This window comes from Chrysochloris asiatica, unplaced genomic scaffold (assembly GCF_000296735.1).
Source record: "Chrysochloris asiatica unplaced genomic scaffold, ChrAsi1.0 scaffold00020, whole genome shotgun sequence".
Lineage (NCBI taxonomy): Eukaryota > Metazoa > Chordata > Mammalia > Afrosoricida > Chrysochloridae > Chrysochloris > Chrysochloris asiatica.
In genome coordinates this window covers 12,765,375-12,781,581 of record NW_006408538.1, presented here as the reverse complement: position 1 = coordinate 12,781,581, position 16,207 = coordinate 12,765,375, and the positions used below count along the sequence as shown (strand labels likewise).

The following is a 16,207-nucleotide window of genomic DNA, read 5'->3' as shown; positions in this document are numbered from 1 at the left end:
CAACTAAACATAAATACCACTATGATGTTTCAGAGACAATGAAAACTTCCGTTCACATGAAAAAACAAGGCAGAGTGACTCCAACAAGTGACCAAAACACAGAGACAGCAAATCTTTCTGAAGTAGAAACTGCATGGGAACTACCTGAGAAATAATTCAAAATAATGACTGAGAAAAAGAACAAGAAAGGTGCAGTTAAAATCAATGAAAAGACAGGAAAAAAAAAACTTTAGAAGAATTCAGAAAAACACTGCAAAAGAAGCTGATGGAAAAAATGAAAATTAGAAACCATTTAAAAACAGACAATAGGAATTCAGAATATTAATACTAAGATTTCAGAAAGAGGTAATATATTGAACAGACAAATGAGTAGTATTGACTCAACGTAAGGTCAAATTAGTGAGCTGGAAGACAAATCTCTCAAATGAATCTGCTGAGGAACAACCAAAAAATAAAAATAAAAACTGAAAATCCAAGGAAAACTTAAGAATTGTGTGGGCCACTATCAAGAGGAATAATATGTATAATCAGAATTCTCAAACAGGAAGAGAAAAAAAAAAAGAGAGCACAGAGAAATTTTTCAAAAAGTTGATGGAATAAATCTTCCCTAACATCATGAAAGGTAAGAAGATATGCATTCAAGAAGCTGAATGAACCCTAAAAGGGACAGATCTCAAAAGAAAACCACCAAGACATACCACAATCAAACTTTCCAAAACAAAAGACAAGGAAAGAATCCTGAGAGCAGCTTGGAAAAAACAAAAAGTTATCTACAAAGGAGAACCAATTCTCTGATTTCTCAGCAGAAACCATGCAGGCAAGAAGACAATGGGATGATATATATAAAACTATGAAAGAAAAAAACTACCAACCAAGAAGCATATACCCAGCAAAATTGTCCTTCAAATATAACAACAAAATTAGGACAATTCCAGATAAACAGAAATTAAAAGACCATGTAAAAACCAGACCAACCTTACAAGAAATACAAAAGGGAGTTATTTGAACAGAACAACAACCAACTAACATTCATGACAACATCACCCACAAGTCAACTCAGATACAGAAGTATCCAAACTACAACCAACCTACAAGACTAAAAATAGGGAGCCTGAGATAGTTGTAATGAAGACAATTAATTACAAAGTAAAATAAGGGAATTGTGTAGTTACAGAATCTCCAAATAAAGAAAAAGTCAAGTAGATTTCATGATAGAACAGACTGTTTCAAACTAAGAAATGAATATATGTGTCACTTGGATGAAGAGGAAGGTAATATATGATAAGAAGGAGATTGGCAAAAAATGATAGAGGCAGGAGAAGCCACTGGGAGGAAAGCAAGGATTAAAGGCAATAGAGACAACTACTGTCCTATATACAATCCTACAGAGGAGTAGACGCATGAATAGTCCCACAGGCTGAACAGGTGGGAGATGGAGAGTGGGAACACACACACAAATATAGAGGTCTGACAGAAGATATTTGTACCCAGGTATTTACCCTTTGCTGCAAATATATCCATGAATATGGTGAAACATATACATTTATGAATATGTTGGGGGTAAAGTTAGGAAAACTTATTGTTGTTGTTATATGCCATCAAGACAGTTGCAACTTTTAGCAACCCTGCACAGGGTTTCCAATAAGCAGCTGGTGGGCTTGAAGCACCGACCTTGTGATTCACAGTCTGGTGCTTATCCTACAGTGCCACACCAGGAGTCCTACATCTTTACAGGAACAAATGGCTTCACCCTTTTTTCCTGGTGTGTCTGGTGGGTTTGAATCCCTAACCTGGAGGTCAGCCTAGCCCACAGTACCACCAGGGCTCCTTATTAGATACAACCAAACACCTTGAGGGATGAGTTGTTGGTTCTAGCAGCTTAGGGCCATAGTCTGAGGGGACACTAAGGTCAAATGGCATAACATAGTCCATAAGGCTAATGTTCTACATCCTACCATCCTATTAGATGTATAGTGGCTAGGGTCTTAAATGCTCATGAATGGCCATCTAAGGTGCAATTTTGGGTCTTTACCTCTCCAAAGGAAAGAAAAGGGATGACAATTGAAAACACAGAGACACAATTAGTCCAGTAGACAGACTAATGAGCCATGTAAACATCAGTCTCCACAACCCTGAGACTAGAATTAGATGTTGCCTGGCTACCACTACCAACCGCTCTGAGATGGATTCCATCAGCAGGTCCTTCCCTGAGAGAGTGGGAGAAAATATGGAACAGAACTCAAAGTCCTAAGAGAAACCAGGCGTACACAGAGACTGGTGGAACCTCAAGTCTACAGCCCTTAGTCATCCTTCAGGTCTGGCCGTGAACTCACCCTGTGATTCTGTTTCTCAGCTAAACAACAGACAGGTCTGTACTGGGAACAATAAGTTTACTGAGGTATACACATCTTAGGATAATCAACTATTTGAGATCAAAAGGATGGTGTTTATCCAAAAACAAAGTTTGGAAGGGTAAGGAAAGAAGGAGGAATGGAAACAGAAAACCCAGGGAGGAAGTGGGATAATTGATGTTACACTGAGGGGATTGTAATCAGTGAGATGAAACAAAATGCATACGAATTGCTGAATGGAAAACTTGTAATCTACTCTGTAGACCTTCACCCGATTCACAATGAAATAAATGTGAGGAAGGAAAAAAAAAGACTAAACACCTTACAACCCCGTTTATGTTGGCTGATCAGGAATGCACAGATAATATTAGTGTCTGAAGTCGCAATCAGTCTTAACTGGTCAACTTAAGGGTCATTAAAATTTCCAGTCTCTCTGCAATATGCTTGACGACCCTTTTAACAGATTTCACATGTCTCTTTATTATATGCAGTCCTAGCGACACTGTAGAATAAACACTGGACTGCAAGGTCCATTTCAACCACAATGTCAGTGGTTCAAACCCACCAGCAGTTCCTTGGGAACCCTATACAGGGTTGCTAAGAGTCGGAACTGACTCAACGACACTTAATAACAGCAACAACTTTATTGTATACAACTCTAAATTCTTCTGGGAACTTCAACTGAAAAGATAACAATGAAAAATCGACCCTGATGGATTCAAAATGGATTCATCAAAAATATATCAAATTGCTCTCTATCATGTTTCCTCAGCTGCCCAGAACCTAAGACCCTTACATAAAAGTAAATGTCACTCAGAGGGACCCTGAGATGCCCTAGTGGAGGGAGGGCACCTGCCAGGCTGACTGTAAGCCTGGCTGGGCTGTCTTACCTTGTCAATGCTCATCTGTCTGCAGGGAAAGGAGAACGTGAAGCCCAAAGGTAAGTGGGCTCCCTTGAGACCCATGTAGTCCAGGAAGTCAGAGATGCACTGCACAATGTGGTCAAACAGCTGCAGAGAGAGAGTGAGAGGCATCTGCACCTGGTGACAGGCAGGCTGGCACTCACAAAGCACAGGAAGTCCCACCCACCGCTGGTAGTTACCTCCTCGCCTGTGCCCTGCATGATTTCCAGGGGGATGGCGAAGATCTTACTGTACATCTGCACTGACTTTCGCCCTCTTTTGATCTTCACCAGGAGGACGCGGAAGTTGGTTCCACCCAGGTCCAGGGCAAGAAACTTCCCATTCTCTGTGGTAAAGAAAGTCAGGGCTACATCCTACCAATACATACTGAGCAAGAGCTGTGTGGAGGCATTAGGAGGAGAGGAACTACTAGAAAGAAACTAGGTGGGACCTGCCCTCCTGTGACTTCTGGACCTGAGAGGCAAGATGGTCACTGTGTATATAGTGTCAAGGCACTGGATATCCACTTGAGTTTGTCTGAGCCCAGACTGCATTTCTTGGCCTCCTCTTGTCCTCCTACAAGAGTCCTTTTAAATAAGACCTACCTGACTACCCTAGTGAGATGTAATGAAAGAGCCCTGGACTGGAATCAGAGGACTTGGGGACTTTGAGAAATGACCTTTTTTCTTGAGCAAGAGAGTCCAGGTGTCATTTTCCACATCTGTAAAGTAAAGGAGAGTTCCTGGGTGGAATAGTTAATGTCCTAGGCTGCTCATGAAAAAGTTGAAAGTTCTAGTTTACCCAGAGGCACCTGGGAAGAAAACGAGCCATTGAGAGTCCCGTGGAGAACAGCTCTACTCTGACACACATGCAGCTGCCAGGAGTCAGAATCAGCTGGTTTTTTCTTTCTTGTTTTTTTTTTTTTTTAAATAAGCAGGTGGGACCCTTTGAAAGCTCGTCAGCTCTAAAACCCATTCACTAACATCCTTTTAGGCTCTGGGCTTGGGGTACAGAGCTGCGTTCTGAGACTAGGGTATCTGGTCAAGAACACATGTGACCAAGGAACCTCTGGGGATAGTTTGAACCAGGATACCTTGACTGCAGCTGAACTCCAGAAGGTGCTTCCCCTTATCTGTACAGCCAAGAGAAATTGTTCAACACAAGTGTAAAATGATTCTTCCTGTGTGCATTCTCCTGCTCCCAGATCCCCACACCCACGTATTTAATAAGAAATCACATCAAGTCCCACCTCCTCAACAACACCATGCAGGCCCCTCAAAGACAGTGGTCTCTCACTTTGCTGACTTTCCACACCACTGTTGTCTGCTCTATAAAAACTTTTTACTTACTCGGTCACACTGGTCTTTTTTGACTATTTCTTGAATTTGCAATCACTCCCAAATACTTCTCTAAAGCTTATCCTGCTCTATTTTTCTTGATGTGTGTGTGTTAAGTACCACAGAGTCAATTTTGACTCACAGCAACCCTGTATAGGATTTCCAAGGAGCAGCTGGTGGGCTTGAGCCTCCAACCTGGCAGTTGGTAGTCCAGTGCTTATCCTACAGTGCCACAGCAGGGCTGTTTGATAGCACCCTTCATGAGCTAACATGATATGACACTTATCTGTTGACCGATGGCCAGCACAGCAGACTGTTCTCTGCACTGCTCTTATCAGTAGAGCCTGGAACAGGGCCTGACACAGTAGGAGGAAGGAAGGATTCAAAGAACGAAAGACTGAACAACTGAACAATCTCATTTATTGCTCTCCATCTATGACCCACGTAGACACCAAGAACACTACTAGCTCTGTAGAAGATCTAAGAGATCTTTGTTGTTAGAGATCCAAAGTTAGACTTCTGGCAAGATGGCAGGCTAGGCAGATGCACTACAGGGACCCTCTATAACAAAGATGGTGGTGGTGGCTGTGTGCCGTGGAGTCGGTTCCGACTCATAGCGAGCCTATACAGGCTTTCCAAGGCTGTAAATCTTTACGGGAGCAGAAAGCCTCATCTTTCTCCCACAGAACAGCTGGTAGTTTCGAACTGCTGACCTTGTGGTTCACAGCCTGATTCATAAATGCTATGCTACCAGAGCTAGGAGAGATAAAATAAAACAGACACAGAAGAAAATTCTGGTGCCCTGAACTTTAGGAAAAAGTTAGAGAGGAGGATGGAGTGTTTCCTGGAAGAAGAGGTTGAGAGATGGAGACTGACTGGTGAACAGCTGGCCAGATATGGCTCAGCCATCTTGTTAGCAGCTTTGGCAGCAGAGGGAGGCCTGGCAGAGCAGGTTGGTGCAGGTGACGGAACAAGTGTGGTTCCTTCTTTTTCGCCACACTCCTCTGGTGACCAGAAGTATAGCCAGCTCCCACCCTCTTCCACCCACAGCCCAGATTCTGCTCTTCAGGACTTTGATGCCACATGGTTGGGAGCCATGCCAATGTGAGGTGGGGACTGGCTGTGCCACTTTGCTGTGCTGCTTTAGTCACTGGATTCAGGTGGGCTTGACTCCTGACCTACAAAACCTACAGAGCCACCAGACCAGCATTTAACCAGTCACACAGCCCCAGCTTCACTGTGGTCCTAATAAACACTGAAACTAGTTCCATCAAGGACCCCCACAAACTGCTTGTGGATTGAGTGCCCCAAACATAGATAACACTGAGGCCAACAGGAACTCCATCTAGGGCCAGGAACTCTATTATCACATCTCTTTCACAACTCATTGTGAACTCCTTGAGTTGCAGGAGCACCCCCCAGAGATTTCTCCCCTTTGGGTCCAACAACTATACTGTTTTACAAATACAACAGCCTCACAATGCCCTGGAGACAACAGAAGATTTTAGCTCACACAAAGAAACAATAGAGAATGGCTCAAACAAGTGACAAAGATACAGAACCAGACAATTATTCTCAGGAAGAAAAGGTATTTGAGCTAATTGAAAAAGAATTCAAAAGAATGATAATTATGTACTTTCAGAGGACAGATAGAAAGATTGAGGAAAGTAGGGAGAACACAATAAAAACTTGAGAAAATTTTAGGAAAACACTACAAGAACAAATAGACAAAATAAATGTAAATTTTGAAATAATACAAAACCTGCTATTAGAAAACCAGAAGATTAATACTAAGATCTCAGAAATGGACAATACATTGAAAAGGCCAAGGAGTAGATGTGAAGCAATGGAAGCCGAAATTAGAGAGCTTGAAGATAAATCTCTCAATACTTGTATGCTAGAGAACAATCAGAACAATGAATGAAAAAAATCCAAAGAAAATCTAAGAGTTATGTGAGACACCAAGAAGAGGAACAACTTACAAGTGATCAGAATTCCAGAACAGAAAGAAACAAGCACAGAGAAAATTGTCAAAGAGTTGTTGGAAGAAAAAGTCCCTAACATCATGAAAGACGAGAAGATAAGCATACAAGAAGCTGAATAAACCCTAAACAGGGTAGATCCACAAAGAAAATTCCCAAGACATATCATAATCAAACTTTCCAAAATCAAAGACAAAGAAAGAATCCTGACAGCAGCTCAGGAAAAATGAAAAGTTACCTGCAAAGGCAAGCCAAAAGTTACCTGCAAAGGTGAGCCAAAAAGACTAAGCTCTGATTTCTCAGCAGAAACTATGCAGACAAGAAGGCAAAACTTTGAAAGAAAAAAAAAAAAAACTGCCAACCAAGAATCATATACCAGCAAAGCTGTCCCTTAAATACAATGGCAAAATTAGGACATTTGCTGATAAACAGAAATTAAAGGAATTTGTACTGACCAAACCCACTTACAAACAATGGTAAAGGGTGTTTTTCAGACTGAGACCCTACAACAGCAGCCAACAACCTGAGATTACGATACATGACACCACCACCCAGATCTCAATCCATACACAGAAGTATTTAAAGTAAAACAAACGCACAAGACTGAAAATAGGGAACTAGAGAGATCAGTGTATAATGAAGTTAACTGTGACTCTGGTGTTTTAGTATGGCACCATAGGATAAGCACTCGACCTTAATTAAGGTTGGTTTGAACCAGTAGGTCGGCGGTTCAAACTCACCAGTCACTCCTGCTATGAGTCAAAACTGACTTGGCAGCACTTAACAACAACAACAAAGCACAAAGAAGGAATAGTGTAGATACAGAACTTCCAAATGGCAAGGAAATAAATTCGATTTCAAGATAAAATAGACTGCTTTAAGCACAGAAAAAAAATTAATAAATTACAAGACAACCTCAAAGAAAAATAATACAAACAAAATTTTAAAAAGAGGAAAATAAGAAATATTTAGTAAACATTAGCATAACATAAATGAAAATGACAGGAAACTCATATAAAAATTCAGTGAAGAAAATTATGTGGAACAAAGAATCCAACAGTACCACCAAAAAGACAGGCAGAAAAATGACAGCAATCTGTTCATACTTATTGATAATTACACTGAACGTAAATGGATTACATATACCAGTGAAGAAACAAAAATCAGAATGGAGAACAAAGCAGGATCCTTTAATATGTTTTCTACAAGATACATATCAAAAAGATGAAGACAGCCTAAATGCCCATCAACAAAAGAATTATTAAACTTTGGTACATACATACGCACAATGGAATACTATAAAACGCTGAAGAATAATGATGAATTTGTAAAACATCTCACAACATGGTTGAACCTGGAGGACATTATGCTGAGTGAAATTAATCAATCACAAAAGGACAAACATTGTATGAGACCAATGTTGTAAAAAGCTTAAAAAACAACAACAAGAAAGGTTTTCTTGAGAAAAGAAACCATCTATGATGGTTATGGGGTAATGCAGGGAGAGCGGAGGAGGGAAAATTATTCACAGGCTACAGGGCAGACTTTGTTCTATCTTTTCTCTGTGCAAGTAAAGCTTTGTTCCAAGTACTAATGCGTTGGACTGCAAGGTCGGTTTGAAACATAATATTGGCAGTTTAAGCTCACCAGTAGCTCCTTGGAAACCCTATACAGTGTCTCTACAGGTCAGAACTGACTCAACAGCACTTAACAACAACACACAACTTATGTATAATATCATGTCTTTTTTTATTGACCTTGGACCCTGGCTTGACAGAAGTCATTGGAGGGCTTTAAGCAATGTTACCATCACTCGTCTGTCAGTTTGTCATACTGTGGTGGCTTGTGTGTTTCTGTGATTCTGGAAGCTATGCCACGGGTATTTTAAACACCATCAGGGTCACCCTTTGTGGACAGGCTTCAGATGAGTTACAAGATGAAGACACTCTAGGAAGAGAGATGGGCTATTTCCAAATATTTAGTCACTGAAAACCTTATGAATAGCAGTGGAACACTGTCAGATATAGTGCCAGAAGATGAGCCTCTCAGGTTGGGAGTCACTCAAAATACAATAGGGGAAGAGCTGCCTCCTCAAAGTAGAGGTGACTATGATGACATGAATGGAGTAAAGCTCTCAGGATCTTCATTTGCTAATGGGGCACAACTCAAAATGAAAAGAAATAGACGTAAACATCCATTAATAACTAGAACACAGAATGTACAAAAGTATGAATCTAGGAAAATTGGAAGTTGTCAAAAATGAAATGGAATGCATAAATATAGATATCCTAGGCATTAGTGAGCTGAAATGGACAGGTATTGGCCATTTGAATCTGACAATCACATGGTTTACTATGCCAGGAACGACAAATTGATGAGGAATACCATCATCACCAAAAAGAACATACACAGATCTGTCATAAAGTATAATGTTTTCTGTGATAGGGTAATATCCATAAGCTTACAAGGAAGACCAGTTAATACCACTATTATTCAAATTTACATACCAACTACTAAAGCCAGTGATGATGAAATTGAAGAATTCTACCAACTTCTTCAGTCTGAAATTGATCAAACACGCAATCAAGATAGATTGATAATTACTGGCAATTGGAATGCAAAAGTTGAAAGCAAAAAGGAAGGATCATCAGAAGTTGGAAAACATGGCCTGGTGATAGAAACGATGCTGGAGATCACATGATTGAAATTTGCAAGACCAATGATTTGTTCATTGCAAATACCTTTTTTAAACAACATAATGTATATACTCACCAGATGGAATACACAGAAATCAAATTGACTACATCAAAGAGACAGTGGAAAAGCTCCGTATTATCAGTCAAAACAAGGCCAGGGGTAGACTGTGGAACATATCATCAATTGCTCATATGCAAATTCAGGCTGAAGCTGAAGAAAATGAAAACAAGTCCACAAGAGCCAAAATATGACCTTGAATATATTCCACCTGAATTTAGAGATCATCTGAAGAACAGATTTGATGCATTAGACACTAAAGACAGAAGACCAGAAGAGCTATGGGATGACATCAAGAACATCATACAGGAAGAAAGCGAAAGGTCATTAAGAAGACAAGAGAGAAGGAAAAGACCAAAATGGATGTCAGAAGAGACTCTGAAACTTGCTCTCCAACATAGAGATACTAAAGCAAATGGAAGAAATGAGCAGGTACAAAAGCTGAACAGAAAATTTCAAATGTCAAAAGTCAAATGTTATAATGAAATGTGCAAAGAAACTAAAACAGAAGAACACACTCAGCATTTTTCAAGCTTAGGGAACTGAAGCAAAATACAAGCCTCTACTTGCAGTATTGAAGGGTACTCTGGGAAAATTATTGAATGATGCAGAAAGCATCAAAAGAAGATGGAAGGAATACACAGAGACACTGTACCAAAAAGAAATGGTTGATGTAAAATCATGTCAAGAGGTAGCATATGCTCAAGAGCCAATGATCCTGAAGGAAGAAGTCCAAGATGCACTGGAGGCACCTGGAATTGATGGAATAAAAATTGAAATCTTTCAACAAACTAATGAGGCACTGGAGGCACTCACTTATCTATGCCAAGATATTTGGAAGACAACTGCCTGGCCAACTAACTGGAAGAGATCTGCATTTGTGCCCATTCCAAAGAGAGGTGACCCAATGGAATGCGGAAATCATTGGACAATATCATTGAGATCCCATGCAAGTAAAGTTTTACTAAAGGTAATGCAAAAATGGCTGCAAATATACATTGACAGTGTACTTCCAAAGGTTCAAGCCAGTTTCAGAAGAAGCCATGGAAAAAGGGATCTCATTGCTGACATCAGATGGATCTTGGTTAAAAGCAGAGAATACCAGAAAGATATTTACCTGTGCTTTACTGACAATGCAAATGCTTTCGATAGTATGGATCATGACAAGCTATAGACAACATTGCAAAATATTAGTATTCTAAAACACTTAATTGTGCTCATGAGGAACCTGTACATAGACCAAGAGGCAGTCGTTTGAACAGAACAAGGGTACTTTGAATCGTTTAAAATTAGGGAATGTGTGTGCCAGGGTTGTCTTCTTTCACCATATTTATTCAATCTGTATGCTGAACAAATAATCCAAGAAGCTGGATTATATGAAGAAAACCATGGCATCAGGATCGGAGGAAAACTCATTAACAACCTGCAATGATACAACCATGCTTGGTGAAAGTGAAGAGGACTTAAAATACTTTTATGAAGAGCAATGACCACAGCCATCGGTATGGATTGTACCTCAATGTAAAGAAAACAAAAATCTTCACTACTAGACCAATAAACAACATCTATATCAATGGAGAAAAGACTGAAATTGTCAAGTACTTCATTTTGCTCGAATCAACTATCAACACTCATGGAAGCAGCAGTCAAAAAAATCAAAAAATACATTGCATTAGGCAAATCTGCTTCATAAGACCTTTTTAAAGTGCTGAAGAGCAAAGATGTCAGTTTGAGGACTAAGGTGCACCTGACCTAAGTCATGGTATTTTTAATAACTTCATATGCACTCAAAAGTTGGACAGTGAATAAGGAAGACCAACAGAAGAATTGATGCATTTGAGTTATGGTGTTGGAGGAGAATATTTAGAAAACCACGGACTGCCAAAAGAACAAACAAATCTGTGTTAGAAGAAGTACAGCCAGAGTGCTACTTGGAAGCCAGGATGGCCAAACTTCATCTCTCATACTTGGGACATATTATTAGGAGGGACCAGTCCCTGAAGAAGGATATCGCATTTGGTAAAGTGGAGAGTCGGAGAAAAAGAGGAAGACTCCCAATGAGATGGGTTGGCACAATGGTGGCAGCAATAAGCTCAGGGGTAACAATGATTGTAAGGTTGGCACAGGATTGGGCAGTGTTTCATTCTGTTGTGCATAGGGTTTCTAAGAGTTGGTACCGACTCAATGGCACCAAACAGCAACTAACGGCAGATACATGTTAATATGAGTGACAGGGCAAGCAATACACAAGAAGGAGGTTAGCAAAAGAAAGATGAAGGTAGTGGGAGATACAGGGAGAAATGCTACAGTTAGAATCAATCAAGGTAAATGATGTTAATTATTGGTACATGGAGGGGATTGCAACCATGTAATGGAGCAAAATACATGATCTGTTGAATGTAAAACTGATGATCTGCTCTGCAAACCTTTACTCAATTCACAATGAAAAGTTTTCCAAAAGATCTAAAGTTTACTGTGTAGCCATGAATAGGACATCTAAATCTCTTGGAATCTCAGTTTTGGCATCCATAAAATGGGAATCTTTCTCTCCCTACTTAATACACAAAGTGGTTATTTTTGAAAACTCAGCAACAAATTATAAAATGTAGGAATTTTATTGTTGCAGCAGCATCGAATAAGTTCCGACTCACTGTGACCCTATCCAAAGCTATAAATCTTTACAGGAGCAGAAAGCCTTCGCTTTCTTCCGTTGTGAGGCTGGTAGATTCGAACTGCTGATCTTGCAGTTAGCAGCCCAGCTCATCACCCACTACACATTCAGGGCTCCTTCAAGGATTTTACAAAGATCATTATTTCCAGATGAGACTTGTTCAGTGCCGTGGATTCAGTTCTGACTCATAGCAACCCTATACGAGATCTCCAAGGAGTAACTGTGGTTAACAGTCCAGTGCTTATCCTACAGTGCCACACCAGGACTCCAGATGAGAGAGACTAGTAAAGGTCAAAAAGGGAAAATAATTTGGCCCAAGAACGAATTCTATTAGTTAGTAACTTCTCTCAGTTGAGCACAGAGAACCAGGAAAAGATACAAGGTTGGAAAAGTCAGAGACAAAAAGTGATGAGAAGGCAGAGGGTGAGCCAGAAGAAAGCAGAGTCAGAAAAGTTAAACAAGATGCCTAGGCAACCCCATATGTCTAAATGGGAGCTTCCCAGGGTCTGAATGTGGATCTCCTGTTTGCTACCAGTATTGGGTGTATGGATATCAACTCCATGTCCTCAACAAAATACATACACACACACATAGGTATCACACTCATAAATACACACACAGACACCACACTCACAAACACACACACAGACACCAGACTCACAATCATATACGCATACATTGGGAATCTAACTTATTTGTTCACTGGAAATACCTTGTTTTAACTAAGGAAACAGGTTCCGGAGTACTGGTACCCTGCCCTACTCACCTTCCACTCCATTACAAACATGAATCTAAGGCTTTAAAAACAGAAACCCTAACGGGCTCTACGGAGCATTAATGGAAGCTCTGGGGCCCTGACGACAAGGGCTGGCCTGTCTCACCTGTGCCGTCCGGAATCCCATACACATAGGTGGGTAACATCTTGACTGTGGCCATCGGGTGGGTCGTCTTCTTCAGCCCATACTCCAGCTCAGCCCTCATTTTGTCCCGCACGCCTACAAGGTGCTCGTGAGTCAGCCGAAACAAAGCCAGTAGCTTGTCAATCTGCTTCCTCTGGGCCTGTACTCGCAAAGCCACCGCGGTCACCATGGCAGCCCCCTTGGAGCTGCCATTCTCAGACAGGAGGAAGCGGACATCACAGTTTGGGACCAGTTTCCTCACAACCTTATGCAGACGTTTGGGGTACCTGGAGACAGCGGTAATGGCTATAATAGGTAACAATCAGAAAGATCTGGCCCAGTCATTCAGAACACATGCTGGGGTAGCTGAAGAACAGGGCCGAGAGAGCCCTACTGGGCCTGGCTCACCCCTTCCACTGCTGGATGGGAGGGAGGGCAGATGAGGGGATGAAGGCAAGGACCTATAGTTGGGGCAGTGGAAGTGGCACTTGGGAGGCTCAGGAGCATGACTATTTTATCAATTAATACTTCAACCAATAGGGGATGTCCACACAAAATGTACTGAATAAACAATATCATTTCTGCCCAAAGCGCGTGATATTTTCTTTCCCCAGATCCTTCCAGTGTGCCTACTGACTTCCAATATCATTTCTAGTAACTAGAGACGTTTGCTCTCCTTCCTTTGGGAATTCTCATTTTCCTACCAAGATCCTTCGTATAAACTTGGCAACCTCTGTCATCCCTGCTCTTCTCCATCTCTAATTAGGTATGTCTTATTTTCTAGAAGGAGTCCTGCTATGGTGTTCCAGGATAAGCAATCAATCATGAGGTCAGTTTGAACTGCAAGGTCAGCAGTTCACACTCACCAGCTGCTCCTCGGAAACCCTATCCAGGGTTGCTATGAGTCAGAACTGATACAATGGCACTTAACAACAACAACTACATAGCAGGTATTCAATAAATAATGAGTAGATCGGTGAATAGATAGATGGGCAGATGGATGAATGGGCTGACACATGGACAGACAGTCTTGCTAGCTGGGTAGCTGGATTTAGAATAATATTTCTCTAAGAAAGATACTCAAAAATAGCCCAGTCAGCTAGAGGACTGGTCCTTGTAATCCCAAAACCAGTAGGGGTGGTTGATTGTGTTACCCAGCATTCTATAGGAAAATGCACACTATCCTTGTTTCAAAGTGTCCTGAGATCCCTCCCTTTGAGATAAGAAGTAACTGTAGCTAACTTTTTGAGAAACAACAGATTGTCAGGTTTTGTTGACACCAGAGAGGGATCATAATGATCCCTGAGAAAAATGTTTTCATATGCAGTTTACCTGCACAGAAAGTCTGTGACAAACAATTTTTGAAAGATTAACTTAAGACTCACGTGTAAAAATCCCTCTTCCCTTTTCAGACTTTGGAGCACTTTGCAATTGACTATTACCCCAGCTTAAGCTATTGTAAATCCAAAAATAATGATATTGGAAGCTGACATTTGGGGCGTGAAGATACTCTGTACCTTTCCAGCATATACATAAAGGAATGTCATTGTTAAGTGCCTTCCAGTAGGACTCATAACGCCCCTGAATAGGATTTCCGAGGCTGTAAATCTTTGCGGGCACAGAACACCTCATCTGTCTCTCATCAAGTGGCTAGTGGCCTCGACCACGCCAAACTGTGGTTCGCAGTTCAGTGATTATCCTACAGCAGCACCAAGTTCCCGCATAAGGGAATACAACTTGTTTATGCGTCCTCACTTGGAGTGACTGAATTGGCAAATCATTACACTGGACACTAGCCCACATTGGGGAGGGGTTTCAACAGCCCAGGTGAGAAGCACACAGGAGAAAACAGCTGGGGCTCCGTTCCAGGGGGCGCTGGTTGTGGAGCGTTGTCACACAGCACTTACTGGGGGTGTATCTTGTAGAGGGTACCATCTACGCCCACCGTGGTCCGGAGTCGCTCCAGCTTCTTGTTCTCCCGGAGACGCGTCAGGATGGCTGCCAGGGCCGCAGCGCAGAGATTGGCGGAGCGGAAGGAGACGATGGTGCAAACGTGCTGGACCGCAATGCAGTCTGCCTCTGACGGCTCCAAGCCCAGATCTGTAAGGATCTCTTTAGTGTTGGCAAGGCCTTCTTTATACCTGGCCGGGCAACATGGATGAGAAGATAACACTTGTCCATTTCCTGAGAGGCCAATTTCCCACCTTTCAGGATTGAGAACATAAACAGCCGGCACCCAGGAATATAACGATATTACCAACCATAATGATAGCAGCCAACATTCACTGAGCACTCACTGTGTACCAGATACGTGTCTAAGGACGTCACACACTCAATCATCCCCACAAGAATCCTGTACAGGCGAGAGACCCCAGGCACAGATAGGTACAGAAAGGTTAAGTAACTTGTCTGTGGTCACATAGCTAGCAAGTGTTATTAGAGCCAGGTTGAACTCGGGCTGTCAAATAAAGAGCCCACACTTTTAACCACCCTGAACAATATTGGCTTACAGGAACTCCATCTCTGCCAAGCACCTCACAGAATAGACTCTGGGGGTCAGATGCCACTCAGCTGAATTCAGACTCTAAATCAATTGCCAAGCTCAGGGCAACCCCAGGCTTTTAAGCCTGAGGGGGCAGGACCATTATTACAGGGAGCTGTGTGAAGGACACAAATCACCAAATTCAAAGGCAGTACCTTCAGGGACCAGGTGAAGGAGGTGCTTGCTATAGCAAGGGTTGGACTCCAGGAAAATTATGTGTGAATGTGCATTTTGTGAGTTAAAGTGTCCAGAACTCAAATCAGATTGCCAAAGAAGTCTCTGATTCCTCAATGTTACAAGTTACCACTTTAGGGAAGAAGGCAGTAAAACATGGGGAGGGGATTCAACAGCAGAATTCTTGGCTGGTGAAACCCTCAAGAATGCACATTCAAGCTTTGACAGAAAGTGCTGACACATGTGAAGCTGTTCCCAGGTCTGACATCCTCCTGGTAAAGAACGAAGAGCCAGTCCCTCATGCCGTCCCCATGACCTGCCTTGGTCCCCACACCCACCCTAACCCTCTGCAGAATCAAGACTGGTTACTTCTGCTTACTTCTCCATGGCAGCCACATGTTGTGTCTCAATCATGTCCTTAGTGAGGAGAGCAGAGGATGTCTTGCCACCAAACAGGAGGCCAGCCCTGGCCATCTTCAGCAAGATAAGCCTGACGAGTTCCCCCAGGTACAGGCCGCTAATCATCTTCTCAAACCTGCAATTTGGTGAGGAGATCAGTGGGAGCAATACATTGGGTTCTGCAGCATTTTCTCAA

The 16,207-nt window shown here is 41.8% G+C and overlaps 1 protein-coding gene across 1 annotated transcript in view; it reads right to left on the bottom strand.

Annotated features, from left to right (window-relative positions):
* The window catches only part of HKDC1 (hexokinase domain containing 1), a 61,920-nt gene that overhangs the window by 18,684 nt on the left and 27,029 nt on the right, over positions 1-16,207 (bottom strand). Inside the window, exons 8-12 of the mRNA XM_006835843.1 lie at positions 15,992-16,147; positions 14,804-15,037; positions 12,879-13,183; positions 3,454-3,599; positions 3,242-3,361 (exon numbers count right to left, since the gene is read on the bottom strand). Of these exons, the coding sequence (XP_006835906.1) occupies positions 3,242-3,361; positions 3,454-3,599; positions 12,879-13,183; positions 14,804-15,037; positions 15,992-16,147 (961 nt within the window). The remainder of the gene's footprint in view (positions 1-3,241; positions 3,362-3,453; positions 3,600-12,878; positions 13,184-14,803; positions 15,038-15,991; positions 16,148-16,207) is intronic.